General features: G+C 38.0%; 1 protein-coding gene across 1 annotated transcript in view; it reads left to right on the top strand.

Moving 5' to 3' along the window:
* Positions 1–19,233, top strand: part of ECPAS (Ecm29 proteasome adaptor and scaffold) — a 136,175-nt gene that overhangs the window by 111,809 nt on the left and 5,133 nt on the right. Inside the window, 10 exon segments of the mRNA XM_049785173.1 lie at positions 1,274–1,339; positions 2,748–2,837; positions 10,292–10,358; positions 11,105–11,196; positions 11,276–11,342; positions 12,725–12,916; positions 13,495–13,703; positions 14,539–14,582; positions 14,677–14,869; positions 17,397–17,535. Of these exon segments, the coding sequence (XP_049641130.1) occupies positions 1,274–1,339; positions 2,748–2,837; positions 10,292–10,358; positions 11,105–11,196; positions 11,276–11,342; positions 12,725–12,916; positions 13,495–13,703; positions 14,539–14,582; positions 14,677–14,869; positions 17,397–17,535 (1,159 nt within the window).

Genomic DNA, 19,233 nt, shown 5'->3' with positions numbered 1-19,233 from the left:
CTCTCCGGTCCCGTTATTTTGAATTTTTATTTGTTTTTGTGACATGAAAATTACATATAATGAATGTTCTATTCTCTCCATTGATAATCAGGAAACTCACTGTTCTAATATATACTTTCCTGTGTTTTTTATCATTCTTTTCCTATTGTATTTATCTTTCTATAAGTTATATGTTTCTGTTCAATGCCCATTTGTATTTAATATATGTATTCATTTAAATACCTTTATAAATATGACAAGACTTACAAAATTAAGGAAATAAGTACATCAGTTCTTTTATTGCTTGGACACAAAATTTGAAAACTAGAGAATCTGAGATTCAAGAGGACCAGATGACTTTTTCAAATCCTCACTGTTAATTTTTAACTACTATCTTGAGTCTCTTACCTATAATGAGGTACTAATTTTACAGTTAAATGGAGAATATTTTTCAAAAGAAATTAGAGTTAGTCTTACTTTTTATTTTGATTACATATATTTTTTGTTTCCTTAAATTAAAGCAACAGTGATTTACAAAAGCTATTCATAGTTGAGTTCCAAGCTAGCATCAATCTCATCAGTGTCCCAAGATTAAAACCCACACCTCCAAGAAAGGTTCATATGTAAATTTGGTGGCTATAGTTTGGATCTTCTGCTTTTAGTGCTATTGGCACTGTGGTTTAGTATATAATTGTACTACATCTCTTCCCACAGCTCCCCACCGTGCATCAGAGGTCCCTAACCAATGCTGCTGTTGCTTCAAATTTAAATCTGCTGCTTCTTAGTTACCTCATTGTTTTTATTTTTCTTTCCTTGTCCTCTGTCCTACCAGATTATTATGGTCAAGGTGATATACTTTAGGGTCAGGGTGATCCAAATAGCCCCTCTTCCTATTAGTCTGTATTAGAAGGATATATGTACACCATTATTCATTGCAACACTTAGCACAATAACTAGGTTGTGAATTTAATCTAGGTGTCCAGTGACAGATGAGTGGGTTATGATGGTGTGATATTTATATATATTCACACACACACATGCAGTGGACTATAGTGTAGCTGCAAAGGATAATAAAAATCATGTAGTTGGTGATGGAGCTGGAGGATAAAATGTTAAGTGAAATATGTCAGAAGAAGGACAAACGGAAGATCTGCCTCTCCTATATTATTTTTAAAAAGATCAAATCTGGACATCTGTTACATTATGAGAGTGTGTAGGGAATGTTTATAAGTTATTTGCATTTGCATGTGCTAAGTGATTTGAATTTTTGTTTTTGTTTTTGTTTTTTTTTTAGGCTGCAATGGATAGTGCTCGACTCAGTGCTGCCAAATCTTCTCCCATGATGGAAACAATTAACATGGTCAGAGCCTAAATGTGATTGAAAAAGTTGATTTACCATAGAGTGTGATTGTGATTAGTCAACATTTTCAGACCTTATTAATAATAAACAAAGTAGAGATTTAAGGAATAAAAAGTGCCATTAAGATTTCTCTTAGTAATTTTTTTCTTTATTCTTAAGTGGAGTAAAATTTTTCCAAATGTTATTCTGTTTGGAGATATGTTACAGAGGGAGAACAGCAAATTAAAATTTTTTTCTCTAGATTTATATTTGTATGTTTTGGAATTTGCCTGTTTAGGAAGGTTCGGATTTTTGCCTCTACTTGAGCATCGTCTTTGTGAGAGGCTAGAAATTTATAAGCTAGAAATAAGAGATAGGTAGCTTAAAAGGTTGGTGTGAAGAAATTATACTCATATATTCCCTCAGTCAGAAAAGGATTTACAAAAAAGAGCTGTTTGGCACTGAAGTTCTAAATTCTAAAGTTCTTGGTGTCTTAGATGAGGAGTTTCTCAAATTAACAAAAGTGACTGCTGTGTATACCCTGAAGCAGTTAACTGGGAGCTTCTGGGAAGCTGATCATAAGATTGGACAAGAGAAGTGGATAATGTTTAGTGCCTGTTGATAATTAGCAAATTTTGACCAAAATATCTTCATTAGATTATTGGAGGAAATGGAAAGCTTAAAAAATTTGGAATAGTTGGCAGATATATTAATGCAGATATGTTAATTAATATGTTAATATGAATTATAAAAAGTCATTTCATTTTCAAAAATGTACTTAGAATTTGACTCTCCCCATCCCCTGATTTTGGGCCACATGTGGCAATTCTCATGCCTTGCTTTGGTGGGGCTCAGGGGACCATATGTAGTGCCTTGGATTGTACTTGGGTTTGCTTTGTTCAAGGCAAGCATCCTGCCTGCTCTACCTAAGAAGTTAATTATGAATAAAAATGGAAAATTGGTAGGGCAAGCCTCCTGAAAAGGAATGTTTTAATGTAAGTCTTTCATATTAAACATGGAATGGTAAATAAAATGTAGGCCTAAAGAGGTCTTTTTTTTTCTTGCTTATTTGTTTGTTTATTCATTTATTTATTTGCTTTTTGGCTGGCTCAGGGTTTATACTTGGGAGATCTTATTTACTTGAGTAAACATTTTTTCCTTTAGTAAGTTGGTATTTTTTTGTTGCTTCTGTTTCATTTTGTTTTTAATATTTAATCACTGAGGAATAGTTTAATAATTTGAAAACTATTAAACAGTTTTTAACATTGAAATTAGAGCAAATCTAACCATATGAGGTGTTTCAACTTCATGTTAAATGTGGGTAGGAGGGAGACACCATAATTTGACAGCAATAGTTTTTCACTGAGGTTGTGGATGATACCTACTTAATTGAACTAATGTTCACTTTATAATTATTCTCTTTCAAAAGTGCCTGCAATATCTTGATGTATCCGTGCTCGGTGAACTAGTTCCTAGATTATGTGAACTGATCAGAAGTGGTGTAGGTCTTGGAACTAAGGTAAGTAAGTACATTATTCAAGAGAAATTTATGTCTTTTGGTTTGGGTAGTATGGGCAAAACATAGCAGTCATCATTTTGTGTGTGTGTGTGTGTGTGTGTGTGTGTTTTTGGAGGCCACACCCAGCAGTGCTCAGGGCTTATTAAGGGGATTGCTTCTTGAGACGAAATAGGGAGTTGGGGATGAACTCAGCTAAGCCATGTATAAAGCCAATATCCTACCCACTGTACTATCACTCCATCCTCTCTTCTTTTTTATGGCCCCATTCTAACTCAAAATAACAAATTCATTGGAATATAGAATGTGGACTTATTAAGTAAATCTATCTTTCTAATAGAATTCTTTTCTCAAATTGTTTAGTGCATTCCTTCTAATTCCTTTTTTATTATCAATTATTAATAAAAATGCTAATCTCATTGTTCAGGCAAGGTTGTTTTAGTTGTGATGAATGTTTTTCATTGAAGAATTATCAGGTTAGCTAGAAATTTTTTTCAAAAATCTTTCAAGGCTTCCTATTCAACATAGTACTAGAAGTACTTGCCATAGCAATTATGCAAGAAAAAGATATCAAGGGCATCCAGATAGGTAAGGAAGAAGTCAAGCTCTCACTGTTTGCAGATGACATGATAATATATTTAGAAAACACTAAAGACTCTGCCAAAAACACTTCTAGAAACAATAGATTCATATTACAAAGTGGCAGGCTAACACATAAAAGTCAGTGGCCTTTTTATACACCAATAATGATAGAGGAGAAGTGGACATTAAAAAAACAATCCCATTCACATTAGTGCCACACAAACTCAAATATCTTGGAGTCAACTTAACTAAAGAGACCTATACAAAGAAAACTACAAAAGCCTGCTTCAAGAAATAAGAGAGGACACAAGGAAATCTTGCTCATTGATTTGCAGGATTAATATTAAAAAATAGCAATACTTCCCAAAGCATTGTACAGATTTAATGCAATCCCTCTAAATATACCTGTGACATTTTTTCAAAGAAATGTATCAAACATTTTTGAAATTCATTTGGAACAATAAACACCAGCGAATAGCTAAAGCAATACTTGGGAAAAGGAATATGGGAGGCATTACTTTCCCCAATTTTAAATGTTATTACAAAGCAATAGTTATCAAAACAGCATGGTATTGGAATAAAGACAGATCCTCAGATCAGTGGAATAGACTTGAGTATTCAGAGACTGTTCCCCAAACGTACCATAAACTATCTTTGATAAAGGGGCAAGAAATTCAAAATGGAACAAGGAAAGCTTCTTCAACAAGTGGTGTTGGCACAACTGGTTAGCCACTTGCAAAAAAGCAAACTCAGACCCCCATCTAACACCATGCACAAAGATCAAATCCAAATGGATTAAAGACCTTGAAAACAGGCCTAAAACCCTAAGGTATATAGAACAACTCATAGGTAAAACATTGAGACTAAAGGCATCTTCAAGGAAGAAACCATACTCTCCAAACAAGTGGAAGGGAGATTAACAGATGGGACTATATTAAGCTGAGAAGCTTCTGCACCTCAAAGGAAATAGTGCCTAAGATACAAAAGCTACCCACAGAATGGGAGAAAACTATTCACCCAATACCCATCAGACAAGGGGCCTAATATCCAAAATATACAAGGTACTGAATGAATTTAATAAGAAAAAAACATATAGCCCCATCAAAAAATGGGAGGAAATGATACTTTGTCATAGATGAAATACAAATGGCCAAAAGACACATGAAAAAAATGCTCCACATCACTAATCATCAGGGAGCTGCAAATCAAAACAACGAGATAACATTTCATTCCAGAGATTGGCGCACATCACGAAGCATGAGAAAAATCAGTGCTGTCAGGGAAATTGGAGAGAAAGGAACTCTTATTCACTGCTGGTGAAAATGCCCAGCTAGTCTAGCTTTTATGGAAAAACAATAAGGAGATTCCTCCAAAAACTGGAAATTGAGCTCCCATATGATCCAGCTATATTTTAGGAACACAAAAATGCAATGCAAAAACCCCTTCCACGCACATGCTTCATTGCAGTGCTGTTTACAATAGCCAGACTGTGGATGCCCTTCAACAGATGAATGGCTAAAGAAACTGTGGTACATAGACACAATGGAATATTAGGCAGCCATCAGAAGAGATGAAGTCATGAAATTTTCCTATACGTCAGGGGTCTCAAACTCGCGGCACTTCGTACAACATTTTGTGGCCTGTGGCCGGCCAGTGAGAGACGCAGTATTTCTTTGTTGAGCACAGGGGCATCCCCACATGTCTTATTTGCTCAGAGAAAGTTGCAGTGCACAAGGAATACAACTTGAAATGCCATTATGCAACTAAACATGCTGAGAATTGTGCAAAATATCAAGGAAATGAGAGATCCAAGCGGGTTGCCAGTCTTAAAGCATGTCTAATGAGGCAACAAGATTTCTTCAAGAAAGCTACCAAAGAGAATGTTGCATCATTCGAAGCTAGTTACATGGTTAGTGAGATGATTGCTAAGGCAGGGAAACCATTCACAGAGGAGTTTGTTAAAAAATGCATGTTACAGGCTGCAAGTATTATCTGTCCGGAAAAGAAAGGTCAGTTTAGCAAAATCAGCCTTTCTGCCAACACTGTGGCAGAGCGCACTTCTGACATGTCAAGTGACATTTATCATCAACTGTGTGAGAAAGCCAAATGTTTTGATGCATACTCAGTTGCTCTTGACGAGGGCACAGATATAACAGACACTGCACAGCTCACAATTTATGTCCGTGGTGCTGATTGCAATTTTGAATTGACAGAGCAGCTGCTCACAATAATTCCAATGCATGGCCAGACCACCGCTAATGAGATATTTCGGCATCTGTTTGATGCCATTGAGAATGCAGGTTTGCCATGGAAGAGGTTTGTTGGAATAATAACCGATGGAGCGCCATCGATGACAGGAAAAATGGACTGGTGGCACTTGTTCAAAGAAAACTTGAAGAGGTGGGTGTAGAGAAGGCCATTGCTCTTCACTGCATTATCTGTCAGCAGGCTCTTTGCAGTAAATGCCTGCCGTGTGACAATGTGATGTCTGTTGTTGTGAAATGCATCAACCAAATCAGATTCAGGGGCTTAAAGCACAGAAGGTTCCGTGCTTTTTTAGAGGAAATGGAGACAGAATATGGAGATGTGCTCTATTTTACCAAGGTACATTGGCTCAGCAGGGGAAATGTCCTGAAAAGATTTTTTGAGTTGAAAGAAGTGGTGAAAGCCTTCATAGAGAAGGATGGGAATGCTGTTTCTGAGTTGAGTGATCACAAATGGACTTAGCTTTTCTTGTTGACATTACACATAAGCTGAATGTACTAAACAAGATGTTACAAGGCCCAGGGCAGCTTATCAGTGCTGCCTATGACAACGTGAAGAGCATTCTCCACAAAACTTGTGTTATGGAAATCCCAGCTCTTTCAGACAAACCTTTGCCATTTCCCAGTGGTGAGAAATACGTTGATGCTATTTTTAAGCTAGAGAAGGAATTTGATCACAGATTTGCAGACTTCAAAAACCACAGAGCCACTTTCCAAATTTTTGTGAACCCCTTTTCCTTTGATGTGTAAGATGCCCCTCCTGTGCTTCAAATGGAGCTCATTGACTGCAATGCAACTCTGATCTCAAAGCCAAGTTCAGGGAGATTAGTGGAAAAGCAGACATGCATGGGCAATTTTTGAGAGTATTGCCCCCAGCTTCCCTGAGCTTTCCCGAATGTTCAAGCACACCATGTGCCTTTTTGGGAGCACATATTTGTGTGAAAAGTTATTCTTCACATTGAACTTCAAAAAGCCAAAGTACAGGTCTAGATTTAATGATGATCATCTTCAAGCCATACTGAGGGTCTCAACTGCTTTCTCTCTAAAGCCAAATGTGGTTCAGATTTGTGAGAAGAAGCACTGTCAAGTCTCTGGCAGCAAGCAATAGGCAAAAGATGCCATGTTCAGAAGAACTGTTCATGATCTTCACTCAATGCTCTATTCATGTTCAGAAGAAATAATTAAAACTGTTAATAATGACGTTTGAGGACTTTTTGTGTGTGTGTGTGTGTGTGTGAAATCACTTATGCTGCCCTGTCTCACCGTGACTTTGCCTCCTGCGGCCCCCAGGTAAATTGAGTTTGAGACCCCTGTTATACGTGGATGTATATGGAATCTATTAAATTGAGTGAAATAAGTCATAGGGAGAGAGATAGACACAGAATAATCCCAATCATCTATAGGTTTTAAGAAAAATTAAAGCTATCACTGTAATAAGACCCAGAGGCAATAGAGTTAGTGCTGGGAGGGCCGGGAGGACTGGCTCACAATTTGATGCTCACCACAAAGAGTGATAAACGCTGTTAGGGAAATAACTACACTAACAGCTAGCATGACAATGTTAAAGAATGAGAGAAGTAGAAAGCCTGTCGAGAATACAGGCAGGGGTCATTGGTGGTGGGAATGTTGCACTGGTGAAGAGGTGTATTCTGTGTATGACTGAAACCCAACTACAAACATGCTTGTAATAACTTATAAAGATTTATAAAAAAAAAAAAAAAAAACTTTCCTGGCTAGCCATGAGCCTCCTCGTTTTTTTTTTGGGGGGGGGGGTTTTGGGCCACACCCGTTTGATGCTCAGGGGTTACTCCTGGCTATACGCTCAGAAATCGCCCCTGGCTTCAGGGACCATATGGGACACCGGGGGATCGAACCGCTGTCTGTCCTATGCTAGCGCTTGCAAGGCAGACACCTTACCTCTAGCACCACCTTCCTGGCCCCGACCCTCCTCGTTTTAAGTCTAAACAAATTCACATTATTTTCTCTTGACAAAATTTGCACTTATATTTAAACTTTTAAGTATTTGTAAATAAATAGAAAATTAAAATTATAAATTTATGCTTTTATAAAAATATTTTAGTTTTGAGGCTTCATTTTTTGTGCATTTGTCTTCTATTTTGTTCTCTTCGGCCAGTACTTGTCTATTACAGTGTATTACAGTCCGTTCTGTGTACTGGTGCTGGTCTACAGACATTTCCTGCTGGTCTGTGGGAAAATTATTGCTCTTGATAGCTTGTCACAGGTATAACAAGGTTGAAAGTCACTGGTATATTTGTTTATAGATTGGTTGATTGTTGGTTTTTGAGCCATGTCAGGCGTTGCTCAGGGGTTACTCCTGCTCTATTCTCAGAAATCGCTTCGTGGCAGGCTCGGGGGATGATGTGGGATGCTGGGATTGGAACTGGGTGTTGTCCTGTGTTGCCTGCATGCAAGGCAAACACCTCACTGCTTTGCTATTGTTCTGGCCACTGGTCTTTTTTTTTTTTTTTTAATTTTTTTTTAAATTTTTTGGGTCACACCCGGCGGTGCTCAGGGATTACTCCTGGCTGTCTGCTCAGAAATAGCTCCTGGCAAGCACAGGGGACCATATGGGACACCGGGATTCGAACCAACCACCTTTGGTCCTGGATCGGCTGCTTGCAAGGCAAACGCCACTGTGCTATCGCTCCGGGCCCTAAATATTTTCTTTTTGTGTGTGTGTTTTTTGGGTCACACCCGGCAGTGCTCAGGGGTTATTTCTGGCTCTAGGCTCATAAATTGCTCCTGGCAGGCACGGGGGACCATATGGGACGCCAGGATTTGAACCGATGACCTCCTGCATGAAAGGCAAACGCCTTACCTCCATGCTATCTCTCCGGCCCCATTTTTTAGGAATTCTTAACTCCTCTACTCATGACCTCTTTCTCCTAAGAACTTTTTGCATGACACTTGGTAGGTACATGGGCATATAAAATACAAAAATCAAAATTTACTTATATGAAATCATAACTTTATTTTTAAACTTTAATTTTGTAATTTCTACATTGAGTTATTTGACCTCAATGGACTCATGGCTCATAATTTAAGAAGCTTGGGCCTTGGTAAGTGTAAGTAGCCTTTTTTTTTTAAAATAATTTTTATTGTGACCAAAGCGAATTATGAATCTTTCACAATAGTATTTAAGATACTTAGTGACAATCACGGCCATCCCTACCACCAGTGTTGTCCTCCACCCTAAGTAGCCTTTTTTTTTTAAAAAAAAAAATAAATTAATATTTTTAGGAGAAAAAAATTTTAATTAAATCACCATGAGTTACAGAATTAAAAAGTTGTGCATGGTTGAGTTTTGGTCATAGGATGTTCCAGCACCCATTGATTCATCAGTATTCATTTCCCACTACCACTGTGCCTAGTTTCCCTCTCCTGTCTTCCATCCTGTCCATACCCCCAACTCAGCTTGCTTTTATGGCAGACACTTTCTCTCTGTTGCTCCCTGCTGCTCCCCCCCTCTCTCTCCCCTCTCTCTCCCCTCTCTCTGTCTCTCTCTCTGTCTCTGTCTCTCTCTGTCTCTGTCTCTCTCTGTCTCTGTCTCTCTCTGTCTCTCTCTCTCTCTGTCTCTCTGTCTCTCTGTCTCTCTCTCTCTCTCTCTCTCTCTCTCTCTCTCTCTCTCTCTCTCTCTCTCTCTCTCCTTTCCCTATTTTCCCCTTCTAAGTATCCTTCATTTTAAAATAATTTTGGTCTCTTCTAAGTTGTTCAGGGAGCCCAGGAGGGGGCCATTCCTGATACTTGGCCTTTGGTATCATTCAATGCTTGGACTTAAGGATGTGGTGCTGCTCAGGCTCTGTGACATGCTTGGGGGACTCTAGGGAGACAGCTGACAATGTTTGATAGCTTGTCACAGATCATAGCTTGTCAAAGATGCTTGGTGGATCATCTTTAACCTATCCAAGAATATTTTGCAATTTTCAGCTATTTTTGTAATTAAAGCATTATGATGAATATCTTTGGACTCATTTGAAGCTGTTTTCTTTAGCTAGAGCTTGCAACATTAGGACAGGGTGGCATGTTTTTCTCTCAAAATATTATACCAATTTTTTTTATGTATAGCATTTATGAGTACCATCTTCCCAGCTATAAGTCTTGAGAAAAATGATTGTGTTCACTAAGAAATTTCCTCTAGGGACTATCGAGGGAATATAGTGGGTAGGTTACTTGTCTTGCACAGAGCTAACCTGGGTCAGTTACTGGCATTTCTTTATGGACCTCTGAGCTTGCCAGGAGTAATTCCTGAGCCCTAATCCAGGTAACCCCTGAGCATCATTGGGTTTGATTTCAAACCCTTAAAAACAAATTTCCTCTTGACTGAATCATAGAAAGGCCTTTATTTTAAGTATTTTTGTTACATCTCTTGTATTTGGGTCATACCTACTAGTGGTGCTTAGGACTTAGGTGGTGATGCTTAGGATTTAATCCTGGCCCTACCTGCATTCAGGAATAGAACCTGGGTCAGTCATGTGTAAGGCAAAATACCCTCCTTGCTGTACTCTTGGTTCATTCCAATTGTTTTTAAACTTTTGACCAGAAGTTTTGACAGATATCAAGCTTATATCTTTGCTTTTGTTGACTCTCTAGGGGGGCTGTGCCAGCGTCATTGTCTCATTAACCACTCAGTGTCCCCAGGACCTAACACCTTACTCAGGTGAGTTTATCAAGGCTACGACTGTGATATTTTTTGTATAATGATATCTTGTGTGACAGGGTTTAGAAGGAAAAGTGTCATTCAAATACATTTCTGACATTCAGATACATTTACTTTTTTTCCCACCCCTTTTATTTTCAAGGGTAGCTGGGGTGATGAAGTCTGGCAAGTTTTTACAATTTGGAAATTTTCCCATTAGTGTAATTAAGTGAAAATGTTTGATATTTTGTGGGATTATTTTACCATTTATAGCTAGTTTTTTTATATTAGCAGTTTTCACTTAGATTGATTTATAGATGGAGCTAATGAACCTTACATGTGTGTATGTATATATATATATTTATATAGCTCTGATTGTTCAATGTTTTCCCACAATATTCTCAACACATATGAAGTTTTGATTTTGTATCAGTTAAAAGAGTAGCAAACGAATAGTATAGAGGCAGCATTCAATAAATCCAATTGACTATCAAGGAATATAAAATACCTAATAGATAAGTTATTAATTTCAGGATTAAGTTTATTTTGATTCTGGAGAGGGGATTGAATTGGCTTAAGTGGTAGAGTACATGTCTTGTATATTCAAACTCTGGATTTGATCCTGAGGATCATCAGTACCTACCAACTCCACTTGGTGTGGCCTTCTCAACAACAACAACAAAATGGTCTAATTATTTTGTTTCTGGGAAAAGAGCAGAACATTTGGTCAATTGAATATTAGATTGTTTTATTTTTATTTCTGATAGGTAAACTCATGAGTGCTTTGCTTAGTGGCCTGACAGATCGGAACAGTGTAATTCAGAAATCATGTGCATTTGCTATGGGCCATTTAGTTCGGGTGAGTTGAAGTTCTTAGACAGTTAAGTAATTATACTTTCATAATCAAAAATAAATCAGTAGAATTATTTCTTTTTCAGACTTCACGTGATAGCAGCACTGAAAAACTCTTGCAGAAGCTTAATGGCTGGTATATGGAGAAAGAAGGTACCTTCACCCCTATTTTATATGATTATAAATGAAATGTTAAGTAAGTCAGACAAAGTCTTGTTATTTTGTTTTTACTTATTTGTTTTTTGTTTATTTGTTTTTGTTGGCTCTGCACTTAGAAATTGCTCCTTGCTCAGGGGATCGTATGGGATGCCAGGGGATCGAACCTGCATCTGTCCTGGGTCAGCCATGTGCAAGGCAAATGCCCTACCACTGTGCTACCACTCCTGCCTGTTTTTTTGTTTTGTTTGTTTGGGCCACACCCCGTGACGCTCAGGGGTACTCCTGAGTATGAGCTCAGAAATTGCTCATGGCTTGGGGGACCCGGGACCATATGGGATGCCGGGGATCAAACCGCCACTGCTCTGGCCCCAAGTCTTGTTATTTTTATGTGCTTTTTTTTCTAGGATTACTAGTTTCTTTTCTTAATTTTTTTATTTTGAATTACTAGTTTTTTTTTTACTGTTTGCTGTGTACAGTGTGAAGTAGCCAGTAATCTTTTTTTAATTATCTTTATTTAAACACCATGATTACAAATATGATTTAGTTGTATGACTACAGTCATGTAGAGAACACCCCCCCCCCCTTCACCAGTGCGAGATTCCCACCACCAATTTCCCAGATCTTCCTTCTCCCCACCCCACCCACACCTGTACTCGGGACAGGTTTTCTACTTCCCTCATTCATTCACATTGTTATGATAGTTCTCAGTGTAGTTATTTCTATAACTGTACTCATCACTCTATGTGGTGAGCTTCATGTCATGAGCTGCACCTACCAGCCCTCATCTCTCTTGTCTCTGAGATACTGCTAAAATGTCTTTCATTTTTTTTTTAAACCCATAAATGAGTGAAACCATTCTGTGTCTTTCTCTCTCTCTGACTTATTTCAGTCAGCATAATATGTTCCATGTACATCCATGTATAGGAAAATTTTATGACTTCATCTTTCCTGACAACTGCATAATATTCCATTGTGTCTATGTACCACAGTTTCTCTAGCCATTCATCTGTTGAAGAGTATCTTGGTTGTTTCCAGAGTCTTGCTATGGTAAATAGTGCTGCAATGAATATAGGTGTGAGGAAGGGATTTTTGTATTGTATTTTTGTGTTCCTTTGGGTATATTCCTAGGAGTGGATCATATGGGAGCTCAATTTCCGGTTTGTGGAAGAATCTCCATATTGCTTTTCATAAAGGTTGGACTAGACGGCATTCCCACAGCAGTGAAAAAGAGTTCCTTTCTCTCCACATCCCCGCCAGCACTGCTTGTTTTTCTTCTTTGTGATGTGTACCAATCTCAATGGTAGCCAGTAATCTTAACTTAGTTATTTCAAAAGCAGTTTCATATTGTTTTTTTTTTTCTTCCTGTTTTTCTTTAGAACCTATTTACAAGACCTCTTGTGCTTTGACTGTTCATGCTATTGGTCGATATAGTCCTGATGTATTGAAGAATCATGCCAAAGAAATTCTGCCTTTGGCATTTCTAGGCATGCATGAAATTGCCGATGAAGAGAAATCAGAAAAAGAAGAATGCAATTTATGGACTGAAGTGTGGCAGGAAAATGTACCTGGTAAATAAACAGTGCTCATGAATTAAAGCTATTTCTTAGCTACAGTAAGATTTCTTGCTCAAGATTTCAGCCCTGTAGCAGCATATATTTTTTTATTTGAAACTTACCAAATTACTTTCTGCAAGGTTGCACTCAGTTCTTAGTTACTCTTCACTGCTGCCTAAAAGAGACTAGATATTCTGCTTGAGAAAGAAATGTTTTTACTTATTCTTAGGATAATGATGATTTTATATTGCTGTTGAGTATTATTTTGGAGTTGTTTTTTGCCCCTATTTTTCACCTTAGCAAATATTAATGGATGACAATAATTGCATGCCATCTTCCTGTGGACATAGCCAAGTTTATAAAATCCTAGTGGTATAAAGTTAATCTATAACACCATCCACCCATGTTTCTTTCTATCTTTCTCTCCCCATCCTCTCCATGTGATATATTTGTTGAGAATCACTGTTTACCACGGTCTTGATTTTTGTAGATGATTCTTGTTCATAGATGATTATTGTCATGAGTTTTGACTTCAAACTGAGTTAATTTTTTGTCACTTAAAATGTCATTTAATTTTGCTTTTCAAAACCTAGGTTCCTTTGGTGGCATTCGATTATACCTGCAAGAGTTGATTACCATTACCCAGAAGGCTTTGCAGTCTCAGTCCTGGAAAATGAAAGCCCAGGGTGCGATTGCCATGGCATCAATTGCAAAACAAACCAGCTCACTAGTCCCTCCATATCTGGGAATGATACTAACTGCTTTACTGCAAGGCCTAGCTGGGAGGACATGGGCAGGAAAGGTAAAGGAACCATTCATGCCCAGTTAAATATAAGGTATCTGTGAAGAATTATGACCTCATTTTTAATTAACTATAAGATTAAGAATGTGGTTTTATGAGGCTTTATTCAGATAAGTTGGTTTTAGTGGGTCAAATTTCCAGAAAATTTGTGGTATTTTATTAAAATATAACCCCATGCTACATCATGTCTTGAATATTGTACAATAATGTACAATAGTGCAATAGTGAGATGGATTTTTTTTTAATCATGTGCAGTTCTCCAACAGAAGTCTTAAACCAAACATATTATGCCTATTGAGTTGAGGGAAAATCAGGACTGGGCATATATTAAATTGAGTAAATAGCAAGACAAGTTGTTTAGACCTGGGCCTGAGGATGTCTGTCTCGGGTGTGTATTAATAACTAATTTTAAAAATACAATGGCTAGATTATTGTACTGAGAGTGAACACTCAAAGGTAATATGAAGATTTTTTTTGCAACATATAAGGATCTGTTTTATGTAAAAGTCAGTAGTTATAAATGCAGTATTTTAGAGGACTTCTGGGTTAAGATTTGAATTTAGTTCTGATTCTGTGGTTCACTTCTTAACCTGTTGACTTGTGGGCTAGTTACTAGTTCAGTAAGGTTTTATGAAATGGAGTTGAAGACAGTTTCTCTAGCTTGTGTGGCTTGAGGTGAAACTTTGTGTAATGTCTATAAAACAAAGTACATTAAGGACAAAATAGTTAATATTTGTTGTCAGTTTTAAAATACCTTGTGGGAATTCTAATCAGAGTATATGAAATATACATGTATGTGTTTTTAATTATTTTTCTCTGACCTTTCGTCCATTAGGAAGAACTCTTGAAAGCCATTGCCTGTGTGGTGACAGCTTGCAGGTAAATGTTCTTTCAACGAAGATGCCATTTCTAAAATTGAACCTAAGCTGCAGCTTTTATTAACTGTTCTGATGCTTTTGTATGGATCCTGCAGTGCAGAGCTGGAAAAGCCTGTGCCCAATCAACCCAGCACAAACGAAATTCTTCAAGTTGTTCTGAAGGAGTGTTGTAAAGAGAACCTCAAATACAAGATTGTAGCAATCAGCTGTGCAGGGGATGTTTTGAAGGCAACCAAAGAAGATAGGTTCCAGGAGTTTTCTGACATTGTCATACCTCTCATCAAAAAGGTATGACCACATACATGTTGATTGATAAACTAAAAAAATTAAAAAACAAAACAAAACCACGTACTTTGCTGCATCTTTTTTGCATTTTTTTTTTTTTTTTTTTTTACTTAGGGGAGTCTAATAACTGGAAGTAGCTGAAAATAGAAAAATATCATGGTTGTCTCACAACATAAGAGACAAACTGTGTGGGCTGGAGAGATAGCATGGAGTAGTGTGTTTGCCTTAAATGCAGAGGGACGGTGGTTCGAATCCCAGCAACCCATATGGTCCTCCAAGCCAGCCAGGAGCTATTTCTGAGTGTAGAGCTAGGAGTAACCCCTAAGCGTTGCCGGGTGTGACCTCTCCCCCCCCCCCCCCCCCCCCCCGCCCCAAAAGACAACCATGGTTTCTGTGAGATTCTGTATGTGGTGGTTTTCTTCACTCTCCAGAGTGTATCAATCTGCATTCCTGCCAGGAGAAGACAGAGGAGATGATGAAAGGATCAAAGATCAGAGTTGGCATGCTAGTTTCTCCTGGGGGATAATTCTTGGAAACTGCTCTATGGTGCTTCCATTTATTTTTCATTAGGTAGCACACAGCCACACCACTACATCATGCTCTAGGTGAGGTGAGGAAAGGTGGTCTTCCTTTTAGGGGCCCATTCGTCCTTCGCAGGAGAAGGGAAAGAATGGATGTTGCTATGCTTGAACATTCTCTGTCATAGATTAGACTGATTATATGCAGAACAAACCCAGTCACATTAGAGAGAGGCCAAAGAAGTCGTTGTCACTGTTATTGCCTCTGCTATATGTTGGGTGGACTTCAGTGGGAAAAAGAGTTTTATTTGGAAAATTAAGTACTTGTTTGTTTTGTTTTTTTTTTTTGGTTTTTGGGCCACACCCGTTTGACGCTCAGGGGTTACTCCTGGCTTTGTGCTCAGAAATCGCCCCTGGCTTGGGGGGACCATATGGGACGCCGGGGGATCGAACCGCGGTCCTTCCTTGGCTAGATCTTGCAAGGCAGACACCTTACCTCCAGCGCCACCTACCCGGCCCCAAGTACTTGTTTTTTAAAGTACTGATTCAAAGAATTTTGTTTTAATAATGAATTTTGAAGTAGCATTATCCTATTTCTTATGTTCCTTTTAATTTGTGACAGTTTTGTTGGAATAAAACAGTTTCATGGCTAAAGAGATAGTACAAACTTTAAGATAGTATAGAAATAGTGTAAAAGATTGGGGCCAGAGCGGTGGTGCAAGCACTAGGACATTTGCTTTTCATGTGCTGACCTAGGACAGACCTTGGTTCGATCCCCTGGAGTCCCATATAGTCCCCAGTACCAGGAGTGATTTCTGAGTGCATAGCCCAGAGTAACCCCTTAGCATTACTGGGTGTGGCCCACAAATCAAAAAAGAAATAGTGTAAAAGATTGATCCTGTCGTTCCCCAGCATCTCCACCAAAAAAAAAAAAAATAAAAAAGATTGATCCTGACACATCATTATTTCCCCAAGTACTGCCCGGTATGACCTTGGAGACTGCTGAGTACTGTTGGACTGACCATAGTGGTATCCAGTATCAGAAGGCCTGAAAAACCATTCTATAATTGAATCCTAGCATTGAGCCCTCATATCCCATGGACCTGCAAGTTCCTAAGCACGAATTGTAGTGTCACCCTGGGGACCCATTAAAGGCTCTGTAATTTCATTTTTTTAAATTTTAGAACTTTTTTTTTTCTTAAAAGTTTTTTTAATTGGAGGGGAGGGAGGGAGAAAAAATTCTTTAATTGAGGCGGAGAGGTTTTACAGCTGTAGGGCATTTGCCTTGCACGCTGCTGATCTAGAACAGATCACAGTTCAATCCCCCTGTATTCAATATGGTCCCTCAAGCCAGGAGAGATAGATTTCTGACTACATAGCCAGGAGTAAGCCCTGAGCATCACTGGTGTGACCCAAAAAAACAAAAAAAAAAATTCTTTTAACTGAATTGCTTGAGATACAACTTCAAAGTTGTTCATGATTGAATTTCAATTGTACAATGTACAACACCCTTGACTAGTGCACATTTTCTGTGACCATTGTCCCCAGTTTCCCTCTTGCCTTCCCCTCTGTCTGCATTTGTGGCAGACATCTGTAAAATCTGTTCCATAAGATAGTGTATAGATGGGTTGGGGTAATTGCATTTTTAAATTGATTATATCATCAACTGTGTATTGATTGTATCATTAAGTGCATGTGTTACTTCCTGGCCTAGCTTAATTAGAAATAGTTTGGAAATAGAGCACTTTTTAATAAATAGAAGTTTATGTTGTGTTCTGGATACTACAGATATGTTTCACTTTAGCTTGAAGATTTCTTCAAAGTACTTACCAAATTTATTAGACCATTTTTATTCCTGTGGGAAATTTGGAAACTCTTATTTGAGAATTCAGCATTTCTTTTTTAGTTAACATAACTTGTTCTGGTACCCTCATTGTTTTAATTGTATTTCTGCAATTTTGAGGGAAAACTTAAAATATTATTTTCTTTTTTTTTTTTTTTATCTGTCATAGTATTCACCTGAAAGCATTGGCATCCGGACAAATAAAAATGAAGATGAAAATGAGAAGGAAAAAGAGCTTCAGCTAGAAACTTTGCTGGGAGCCTTTGAGAGTCTAGGCAAAGCCTGGCCCCACAATGTGGAGACCCAGCGTAAGTTCGAGAACCTAGAGTTTGCATGGCTATTTACCAGATGTTCCTTACTCAATGAAGGCAAAAAAGATTTTGCTTGGCAAATTGTAGTTATTTTTTGAATAATCTCACTGATCATTGTATTAGCTTGCTAGGACTTTTATAACAAAATACTACAGATCAGAAAATTACTTCCTTACAATTCTAGAGGCTAGAAGATAAGAATTGTTGGCATCATAGATTTCTTTTGAGATAATTCTTGGCTTATAAACATCTACAAGTGGCTGTATCTTATTCACATTTTCCTTTACAGGTACTGGAGTGGTTCCCCTTATTTTGGCTTTTGGGCCACACTCAGCCAGCACTACTTAGGGCTACTCCTGGCTCTGCACTCAGGAATTACTCCTGATGGTGCTTGTTGCTCCATTATGATATGCTGAGAATCAAACTCGATTGGCCACTTAGAAGGCAAATGCTCTACCTTCTGTACTATTGCTCAGGCCCTAGCGCCCTAGCTTATCATATTTTTTGAATCTCCATCTCTCAATACAGTTACATTCTGATGTATACAAGTAATCTATCTGTTTTATTACCTTTTACTTAGTTCTGATTCCTTTGATGGGTCATTACACTTGATTGATGTTTCTCTTGACTTTTGTGTTTGGGGAGGATTCTGCATTGTGTTTCACTGAAGATCATTTTTTTTTTAATGGAAAAAAAATTTTTGACTTTCCAAGTGATGCTGAGGTGAGGCTACCCCCCCCCCACCTGATCAAATGTGATTAATTTTACTACAGGTTCAATGCAAGGGCCCAGGTTTGTGGTGCTGCTGGGGTCCTGCGGTGCTTGGGATTACCTGGGCCCCTTCAGGGCTGCACCTAGTGATGCTTGGGGAAAACATGGTGCCAGGTTCAAACTGGGATTAGCCACATGCGAGACTGCACTTTCATTTGTGTACTATGCTTTGGCCCTTGCAGAAGAGTTGTTCTTGAATGTTGTCAGAAGTATTGCTAATTAATTATTTAATTGGATATCTAGCAAACTAAAATCAGATCATGTTTAAGCCCTTTGTGAGGACTTTGTACATTTTCCAAAAGATACAAGCATTTTAGTGTTTTTCATTCTTGGTTATAGACTGCAATGAAGTTCACTTGATCTCATTAGAACTACTAAATTTTGCCTGATAGAGAACACTAAAAGTAAGGAATCCCGGGGGCCAGAGAGATAACACAGTGGTAGGACGTTTGCCTTGCATGCAGCCAGATGGACGGTGGTTCGAATCCCAGTGTCCATCCCATATGGTCCCCTGAGCCTGCCAGGAACAATTTCTGAACACAGAGCCAGGAGTAACCCCTGAGTGCTGCCTGTGTGACCCAAAAACAAGAAATAAGGAATCCTGTAATGTAAAATGATAACAAAATTAACAAATCAATTACTTTAGTATAAATCCTAGAAATATTTATATTTACTTGCCTTTAGCAACTTTTGAGAATTTTAACTGTTCCATCTTGCCTTTTTATGTACATATAACTCTGCAAATCACTTATAATTTATGGTTTTGTTTCTTTAAAGTAGAAAAATAAGCCTCTTAAGCCATTTCATTTGAAAGTTACTAAATTCTATAGCATTTTAAAAGTAATTTCTTTGTTGACTTAAAATACTTTTATTTCATCCAATTAATGAAAACAAGTATATTTTTAGGTGTAACTTAAAATTTGT

This window comes from Suncus etruscus, chromosome 1 (genome assembly GCF_024139225.1).
Source record: "Suncus etruscus isolate mSunEtr1 chromosome 1, mSunEtr1.pri.cur, whole genome shotgun sequence".
NCBI lineage: Eukaryota > Metazoa > Chordata > Mammalia > Eulipotyphla > Soricidae > Suncus > Suncus etruscus.
Note: the sequence above shows the minus strand (reverse complement) of the source record. Positions and strands in the feature narration are given on the sequence as shown.